This window comes from Symphalangus syndactylus, chromosome 10 (genome assembly GCF_028878055.3).
Source record: "Symphalangus syndactylus isolate Jambi chromosome 10, NHGRI_mSymSyn1-v2.1_pri, whole genome shotgun sequence".
Taxonomy (NCBI): domain Eukaryota; kingdom Metazoa; phylum Chordata; class Mammalia; order Primates; family Hylobatidae; genus Symphalangus; species Symphalangus syndactylus.
In genome coordinates this window covers 126613722-126623225 of record NC_072432.2, presented here as the reverse complement: position 1 = coordinate 126623225, position 9504 = coordinate 126613722, and the positions used below count along the sequence as shown (strand labels likewise).

The 9504-nt window shown below is 47.7% G+C and overlaps 1 protein-coding gene and 1 pseudogene across 1 annotated transcript; both read right to left on the bottom strand.

Moving 5' to 3' along the window:
* Window positions 1-6525: 6525 nt before the first annotated feature.
* Window positions 6526-7464, bottom strand: LOC129491495 (large ribosomal subunit protein uL16-like). The gene has a single exon (XM_055295938.2). The coding sequence runs from the start codon at window positions 7286-7288 to the stop codon at window positions 6791-6793; it is 498 nt and encodes a 165-aa protein (XP_055151913.1). The 5' UTR covers window positions 7289-7464; the 3' UTR covers window positions 6526-6790.
* On the bottom strand, window positions 7152-7249 carry LOC129492414 (uncharacterized; annotated as a pseudogene).
* Window positions 7465-9504: the final 2040 nt, after the last annotated feature.

Genomic DNA, 9504 nt, shown 5'->3' with positions numbered 1-9504 from the left:
GTGTCTCTGGAGTGCAGTGGTGCAATCCCGGTTCACTGCAACCTCCACCGCCTGGCTTCAAGTGATTCTCCTGCCTTCGCCTCACGAGTAGCTGGGACTACAGGCATGCGCCACCACACCCAGCTAATTTTTTGTGTATTTAATAGAGACAGGGTTTTATGATGTTGGCCAGGCTGGTCTTGAACTTCTGGCATCAAGTGATCCACCTGCCTCAGCCTCCCAAAGTGCTGGGATTACAGGCGTGAGCCACCGTGCCCACCCCCTTATTTTTTTATTTTTATTTTTCTTGAGACAAGGTTTCACTCTGTCACCCAGTGTCACTGGAGTGCAGTGGCACAATCATAGTTCACGGTGGCCTCAAACTCCTGGGCTCAAGCAATCTTCCCACCTCAGCCTCCAAGCAGCTAGGACCACAGGCACACGCCACCATGCCCAGCTGGGTTTTTTATTTTTTGTAAAGATGGGGTCTCACTGTGTTGCCCAGGCTGGCCTCAAACTGCTGGGCTCAAGTGATCTGCCCACCTCAGCCTCCCAAAGTGTTAGGATTACAGGGGTGAGCCACTGTGCCCAGGCCTCTTATTTTTTCTTAGCTAGTAGCTACAATTGCTGACAATTTCTGCCACCTCTAGCAATGTTGCATGGTGATGCTTTATGGTCCTATGTGCACGCAGACCTTGCATCCATGCCCTCCAGCTTTGTTCTGTCCATGTCCCAAGGAAGCACTGAGTCAGTAGGGGGCATGCAAAGTGCGTTAAGAGTGTTGGGAATGGCCTGTAATACCAGCACTTGGGGAGGCCGAGGCAGGCAGATCACTTGAGATCAGGAGTTTGAGACCAGCCTAGCCAACATGGCAAAACCATGTCTCTACTAAAAATAGGAAAATTAGCTGGGCATGGTGGTGCGCCCCTGTAACCCCAGCTACTTGGGAGGCTGAGGCACGAGAATTGCTTGAACTTGAGAGGCAGAGGTTGCACTGAGCCGAGATTGCACCACTGCACTCCAGCCTCAGCCACAGTGAGACTCTCAAAAAAAAGTAAAAATGTTGGGAATGATTTTCGTGACCATAATAAGCATGGAGCAGCTGGGCCTATATTGCCCCTGTGTGTTGACACAGAGTGTTTGCTGAGTAAGTATACTGTTCTGGTGTCATAGGTAAGCAGGATATGCCCATGCACCCAGAGGTGCCAGGCCCCACGGGTAGGTGCGATGCCTTCTCACCCCTGTGGTTGGGCCATGGAGGCAGTCAGCACAGTGTGTGCTCATGCTGGGCAACCCCAAGGTGCGGCTGGGGCACCTGGCAGTCCTGGTGCGGTTGTTGATACCTGTCTTGATGGAATTCTTTGCTCAAGGGTACACCTGTTCTTATCACCTATTTTTCCCTCACAGAGAGGTAACCCCTGCTCTTCCTTGAAGCCACCAGCTCCAGCTTGCTGCTGCCAACCCTATGGGGCCTGATCCTTTCTTTGTTGGGGGGTGCTGCATCATCTCCCAGCACCCCCCAGCTTGGTTTAATGTGGGAAATAAAATGCGTTTCCTAAGCAAGACACAGAGCCTTCCCTCCAGCTCCTGCTGCAGCCTCATGGTAGATGCATTGCTGGGATCAGATAGGGAAAGCATGATCAGTAGGTTGGCTTCAACTTTCCTGCCTCAACCATCTCCCCTTCCTCTTAAGGAAAATTTATCGGTGTTGAATTCATCAGATTAGCATCATTCTGATTTATTTTTCTTTTTTTTGAGACAGTCTTACTATGTCACGCAGGCTGGAGTGTAGTGGTGCGATCTTGGCTCACTGCAACCCCCACCTCCCAGGTTCAAGTGATTCTCCTGCCTCAGCCTCCTGAGTAGCTAGGATTCCATGCCTGGCTAATTTTTGCATTTTTAGTAGACACGGGGTTTCACCATGTTGGCCAGGCAGGTCTCTAACTCCTGAACCTCAGGCGATCTGCCCACCTCAGCCTCCCAAAGTGCTGGGATTACAGTCATAAGCCACCATGCCCAGCCAATTTTGATTAAAATATTAGCACTAAATTGTCTGTGTTCACAAATTTGAAAAGCAATGCCCTGAAGTCAAGAGGACAGGGGAAAAACTTCCTTGTATTATTTCTAGTGCTTCCATACAGTTAGGTAGAATGCCATGACGGAGCACCAAGAAGGGAAAGCTGGATATTGTTTAGCTGATCAGATACGATTTGGCAGCAGCTGAAAACAAGTTAAATAATCATGAATCAACTTGTAGTCATTAGTGTGGTCTTGTGACTCAGTTCAGTGTTTCTAAAGAACCTACTACCTGGGCCAGGTGCTGAGATAGGATAGCTCCTGTCTCATAAAACAGTGTAAGCAGTGTATTTTAGGTGAGGCGGCTTGTATGGCAGAGAGACCCTTAGCACCACTGCTGTGAAAACTGCAAGAGTACCTGCTGGGATATGATATCTGAGTCTTGAGAGCAGTGTGGGCAAACTCACACAGGACTAACAGCTTGTTGGGTACCAGAGAGTGCAAACTGTAGAGAATAAAGTTGAGGTGGGCAAAGGCTGCAGAAGAGAAGTCTTGGGTGGGGCCAGACACCTGGGACTTGATAGAGTGAGAATTCTGAAGTTTCTTTAGGTTGGGCTTTTTAAAAATTTGGGCACCATTGGGCCAGGCACAGTGGCTCAGGCCTGTAATCCCAGCACTTTAGGACGCCGAGGTGAGTGGATCATGAGGTCAGGGGTTCGAGACCAGCCTAGCCAACATGGCAAAACCCTGTCTCTACTTAAAATACAAAAAATTAGTTAGGCGTGGTGGCGGGCGCCTGTAATCCCAGTTACTCAGGAGACTGAGGCAGGAGAATCGCTTGAGTCTGGGAGGCAGTGATTCAAATTCATACCATTGAATCGTTTGCAGTGATTCAACTTCACACCATTGCACTCTAGCCTGGGAGACAGAGTGAGGCTCTGTCTCAAAAAGAAAAAAAAAAATTTGGGCACCATTTGGGAGCTAAGCACATAATTTTCCTCTCTGTTCATGAGATAACCATGGGCAGCTACAGTATATTTAGTTCTATTCTCATTACTGAAGGGTAATTTGTACCGTGAATGTGTTTCAATGTGTAAAAAACTGGGCCGAGCACGGTGGCTCACGCCTGTAATCCCAGCACTTTGGGAGGCCAAGGCAGGTAGATCACTTGAGGTCAGAAGTTTGAGACCAGCCTGCCAACATGAAACCCCATTTCTACTAAAAATAAAAAATTAGCCAGACATGGTGGCGGGTGCATGTAATCCCAGCTACTGGGGAGGCTGACGCAGGAGAATCGCTTGAACCCGGGAAGCAGAGGTTCCAGTGAGCCAAGATTGCACCACTGCATGCAGTCTTAAAAAAATAAATAAATGAAAATAAAAAGGTAAAAAACTGAAGGAAGCTGGGTGATAATCATAGGTACCAGAATTCCAACTACAATGATCTTATCTGTGGCAAACAAACACCAATCAGTCAAAGATGATAAGCATTTACCCACCAAGTTGTTTCACAAAATGCATTTCCTGCTTCCCCCTGCCCTGCCCCCGCTGCCATATATATCCCTGTGAGTTTCGGATTAGGAAAGAACGTTGAGAAAAGCAACGGCTTACTTGTGACTACACAGATAATAAGCATCAGAGTCCAGGCAAAAACCCAGGTTGTATGGATCTAAGTTCAATATTGGCTTTGGGCCGGGCGCGGTGGCTCACGCTTGTAATCCCAGCACTTTGGGAGGCCGAGGCGGGCGGATCACGAGGTCAGGAGATCGAGACCACGGTGAAACCCCGTCTCTACTAAAAATGCAAAAAAAAAAATTAGCCGGGCATGATGGCGGGCGCCTGTAGTCCCAGCTACTCGGGAGGCTGAGGCAGGAGAATGGCGTGAACCCGGGAGGCGGAGCTTGCAGTGAGCCGAGATCGCGCCACTGCACTCCAGCCTGGGCGACAGAGCAAGACTCCGTCTCAAAAAAGAAAAGAAAAAAAAAAAAATATATTGGCTTTGCTGCCCCATGTAGCTTCAGAAGCAGATTGCTCTCTGCAAAGAAAGCGCAGGTGCTATTAATGCCTGGACTGATGCAGTCCAGGAAGACAAAAACCCCAGAAAATTGTCAAGTGATTTGTGTGCTTGTCATTATCTAGGGCCATAGGGTGTGAGTTTTCTTTTTATACTATTTGTACGTGTTTTGGGGGTACATGTGATATCTTTGCCTGTACAGAATGTGTAATGATCAAGCCAGGGTATTCAGGGTATCCATCACCTCGAGTATTTACCACTTCAATGTATGGAAACATTTCAAGCCCTCTCCTCTGGCTATTTTGAAATATACAATATATCGTTGCTAACTTGAATCATCCTACTCTCCTGTGGGATATTAAGACTTACTCCTTCTGTCTAACTACATGTTTGTCTCCATTAATCAACCTCTCTTTACACTCCCCACACATACCTTTCCCAGCCTCTGGTATCTATCATTCTACTCTCTACTTCTATGAGATTTTTTTTTTTTTTTTTTTTCTTTTTGAGATGGAGTCTCGCTTCATCACCCAGGGTGGAGTGCAGTGGTGTGATCTCGGTTCACTGCAAGCTCCGCTTCCTGGGTTCACGCCATTCTTCTGTCTCAGCCTCCCAAGTAGCTGAGACTACAGGCGTCCGCCACCACGCCCAGCTAATTTTTTGTATTTTTAGCAGAGACAGGGTTTCACCATGTTAGCCAGGATGGTCTCGATCTCCTGACCTCATGATCTGCCTGTCTTGGCCTCCCAAAGTGCTGGGATTACAGGCGTGAGCCACCGCACCCAGCCGTTTGTTGTTTTTTTAACTCCACAGTGGATTAGTTCTTTTAAAGAAATCTATGTTTGTTTGATTGTTTCTTTTTTTTTTTTTTTTTTGAGATGGAGTTTCGTTCTCGTTGCCCAGCTGGAGTGCAATGGCACGGTCTCGGTTCACTGCAAACTCCACCTCCTGGGTTCAAGTGATTCTCCTGCCCTAGCCTCCCAAGTAGCTGGGATTACAGGCACCCACAGCCATACCGAGCTAATAAGGAATCTATGTTGAAGCAGAATTTATGAAATGGGTAATTGCAGCGTGGATGAGAATATGAAAACTCCTGACTGATAGACTGAAACAATGGGTCTCTTCAAGGACTGTGCCCTCCCATTCCTCCTTATTCCCTCCCATCAGTTTTTTGTTTTTGTTTAAAGACAGGACCTGGCTCTGTCACCCAGGCTGGAGTGCAGTGGCACGATCTCAGCTCACTGCAACCTCCGCCTCTCAGGTTCAAGCAGTTCTCCTGCCTCAGCCTCCCAAGTAGCTGAAATTACAGGCGCTCACTACCATGCCCAGCTAATTTTTGTATTTTCAGTAGGGACGGGGTTTCACCATGTTGGCCAGGCTGGTCTCCAACTCCTGACCTCAAGTGATCCACCTGCCTCAGCCTCCCAAAGTGCTGGGATTACAGGCGTGAGCCACCGTGCCCGGCCCCTCCCATCAGTTCTTTCTTCTGCCACCTATCCCTCGACAGGGCTTTTCCCATTCTCACCTGGGGTTCTTATGTTTCCCCAGTTTTGCATGTTTTCCCCACTAAGGTAGGACCCAACCTCTGCCTTCCATTCTACCACCCTCTTCCATCTTTGCGGGTGTCAGAGTAATATCCTGCATGCCTTTGACTCACTCAGAGGGTGTCTTCTGTTGAAGCCATATGCACAGGTTCAGAGGGACAGATGTGATCAAATTAGAGACAAGGACAGACTGACCAGTAATGCAGGCATGTGTGGCCTGTGCCATTCATGGAAAAAAAATCAAGCTGTTTATGACACCCCAGTCAGCACTGGATTCCTACTTATCTTATTTTTAAAATCATGCCCATTTAATTCCTTTTCTAATAAACTAGTCAGCCAGGGAAGCAAGGAGGACCTGACCAATGTCACTTTTGTGCATGGGCACAGCTTCCTATTCCGTTCCCATGTGAAAGTCTCAGTAAGAAACACGGTGGCTCATGCCTGTAATCCCAGCACTTTGGGAGGCTGAGGCAGGTGGATCACAAGGTCAGGAGTTCAAGACCAGCCTGGCCAACATGGTGAAGCCCCGTCTCTACTAAAAATACAAAAATTAGCTGGGCGTGGTGGTGGGCATCTGTAATCCCAGCTACTTGGGAGGCTGAGGCAAGAGAATCGTTGGAACCTGGGAGGCAGAGGTTGTAGTGAGCCAAGATCGCGCCACTGCACTCTAGCCTGGGAGACAGGGTGAGACTCCGTCTCAAAAATAAATAAATAAATAAAAGAAGAAAAGAAACCAGGGCATGTGCTCTGTAGAGGAGGGAGAGCGCCAGGAGTACTAGAAGATGCTTTTGATGGCTACTGAGCACTCTTCCCCATCTTCGGCACCTCTCTGGTGCTAAACATGAGCACTTCTTTCTTTCTTTTTCTTTACGTGGACAGGAAGTAGCATTTATTGGTGGGTATTAAGAGGGGGCAGAGGCCGGGTGCAGTGACACCTGCAATCCCAGCACTTTGGGAGGCCAACACGGGCAGATCACGAGGTCAGGAGCTGAAGACCAGCCTGGCCAACATGGTGAAACCCCGTCTCTACTAAAAATACAAAAAGTTAGCGGGGCGTGGTGGCAGGCGCCTGTAATCCCAGCTACTTGGGAGGCTGAGGCAGGAGAATCGCTTGAACCTGGGAGGCGGGGGTTGCAGTGAACCGAGACCGCGCCATTGCATTCCAACCTGGACAACACAGGGAGGCTTTGTCTCAAAAAAAAAAAGGTGGGGGGTGGGGAGCAGTGCAGTGGAAGCCCTCACCAGTGCCAGACCTGCCACTTGTCCAGAGGGCCATGATTGGGGATGTCCTTGACCCTGCAGCCATCTGGGATGAGCTGCTTCTCAGCCACCATGTCTTCACATTCATCCACATTGAACTTGGTAAAGCCCCACTTCTTGGAGATGTGGATCTTCTGGCGGCCGGGGAACTTGAACTTGGCCCTGCATGGTGCCTCAATCACATGCTCCTTGTTCTGCAGCTTGGTGCAGATGGACTTAACTTGGCCAATGTGAACCCTGGCCACAGTGCCCTGGGGCTTTCCAAAGGCACCTTGAATGCCTGTTTGGAGCCTACATCGGGGTAGTGCAAGGTCAGAGACATGAACACACATTTGAAAGGCCTGTCTCCAAGGACCCATAGAGCAACCCATACAAGAAACAGGCCATGTACACCACCAAGAAAGCTGCTGTTTGCAGCCATTGCACACTGGGATCAGAACTTCTTTCTTATCAATCTCGTCTCTTCTCCCATTCATTTTTTCTCCCTCTTCCTTTCTTTCCTCTTTTTTTTTTCCCCCTTCATCTCAGTTTAGTCTCTATCATGGCTGAGAATGCCAAGCCATTGCAAAACCCTTCTGATGGGCCACGATGATCATGAATAGTTCAAAGGATACACAGATTACTAAGAGTACACCCAAATGGTGGTTTAAGCCCCCACAGCAACCAGCTCTGAGTTTCTGAATGTTTACTTATATATGTCTATTATTTCTCAAGATGATGCTGATATCCTCAAAGACAGGAATAGAATCCATGGCGACTTTGATGCAATGTGAAGGTGGCCATCAAATACCAACACAAATGAAGAAAAAACTAGATTTGCTTAAGTGTAGGAGAAATTTATTTGGAAGCACAGTGGATGTCAAGTTGGTCATAAGGCAGAAAAAAATCAAAACGAATCCAAAATGCAATAGCACAATTATAACATGCCAGGAAGAAGTCCTTTCTGCCTTCAATATTGACCAAATTTCTATTGGATTCCTTTACTCTCATTTTACATAGCAGAAAAACCGAGAGGCTGTAAAAAGTGCCATGAGGGGCCAGGTACAGTGGTTTACACCTGTAATCCCAGCACTTTGGGAGGCTGAGACAGGAGGATCGCTTGAGCCCAGGAGTTTGAGACCAGTCTGGGCACTATAGTGAGACCCCAGCATATATATATATATATATGCTGCCATGAGGAAGAAATTGAAAGAGTATTTTTAAATCTGGAGGGACAAAGACCAAGAGACAAGCAAGTTGGTGGTCATCGGTATTATGTTGTAAGCATGAATCTCCATTGCAAACTCAGACATTCTAGAAATTACAGTTTTCCTCCCATTAAATTGATGCTGAGCTGTCAACCTTCTGAGATCATGGGAAATCCATACCCTGTCTGCAATGCTGTCTTTCTTTCCATAAATATTCATGTACCTCACAGTCACACAGATCAACACTGCCCAGCCATCCTTCTGTACACACCATTTAACCACTAAGCTGCTGGTCTCCCGGGCACCTTTTCTGGCCCCTGCCCCTATCTGTAACCCCTCATGCCTAATGTGGGGTGCAGGAAGCTTACTGAAGTGTCAAAGGCCCAGACACTGGGTGAAAGCGAGAGACCCTGTCAGAAAAAAAAAAAAAAAAAATGCATTTCAAAGCAGATACCAGTAAGCTTCTTATAGTAACTTGTGGTGCTAGCTTCTCTTTTTGTGAGTTAACTGAGGATGACTAGAAATCCGCCTTGAATATGAAGATGAGCAGAGAACTTGCTGACAGATTTTTGAAGAGTAGCTCTGACTTCAGGGTGGTTTCAGGAATAACTCAGGTATGTGGCCAGGTGTGGTGGCTCCTGACTGTAATCCCAGCATTTTTGGAGGCCAAGGTGGGAGGATCACCTGAGCCCAGGAGTTTGAGACCAGCCTGAGCAACATAGTGAGACCCCCATGCCTGCAAAAAATTTAAACAAAGGTGAGCTGGGTGTGGTGGGCCCATGGACCCAGCTACACAGGAGGCTGAGATGGGAGAACTGATTTAGCGCAGGAGGTTGAGCCTAAAAGTGAGCTATGATCACACCACTGCACTCCAGCCTGGGCAAAAGAGTGAGACCCTGTCTCAAAAAAAAAAAAAAAAAAAAAAAGGAATAACTCAGGTATGAAATCATTTCATATTTATGTATTTATTTATTTATTTGGCATGGTGGGGACGGAGTTTCACTCTTGTCACCCAGGCTGGAGTACAATGGCACGATCTCAGCTCACTGCAACCTCCGCCTCTTGGATTCAAGCGATTCTCCTACCACAGCCTCCTGAGTAGCTGGGATTACAGGCACCTGCCATCACACTCAGCTTATTTTTGTATTTTTAGTAGAGACAGGGTTTCATCATGTTGGCCAGGCTGGTCTCGAACTCCTGACCTCAGGTGATCCACCCATCTTGGCCCCCCAAAGTGCTGGGATTATAGCCGTGAGCCACCACACACAGCCCATTTCATATTTAAAATGTGATGGCAGTGGCAAAGAGTTGACTGCCGCCTCACTTAGCTTTTTTTTTTTTTTTTGAGACACGATCTGATATGGTTTGGCTGCTCCCCCACCTAAAATCTCATCTTAAATTGTAACCCCTATAATCCCCATAATCCCCAAGTGTCAAGGGCAGGACCAAGTGGAGGTAATTGGATCATGGGGGTGGTTCCCCCATGCTGTTCTCATGATAGTGAG

Excerpts from the sequence above, each read along its gene's own strand:
- LOC129491495 (XM_055295938.2), bottom strand. The coding sequence starts at position 7,288 with ATGAATGGGAGAAGAGACGAGATTGATAAGAAAGAAGTTCTGATCCCA.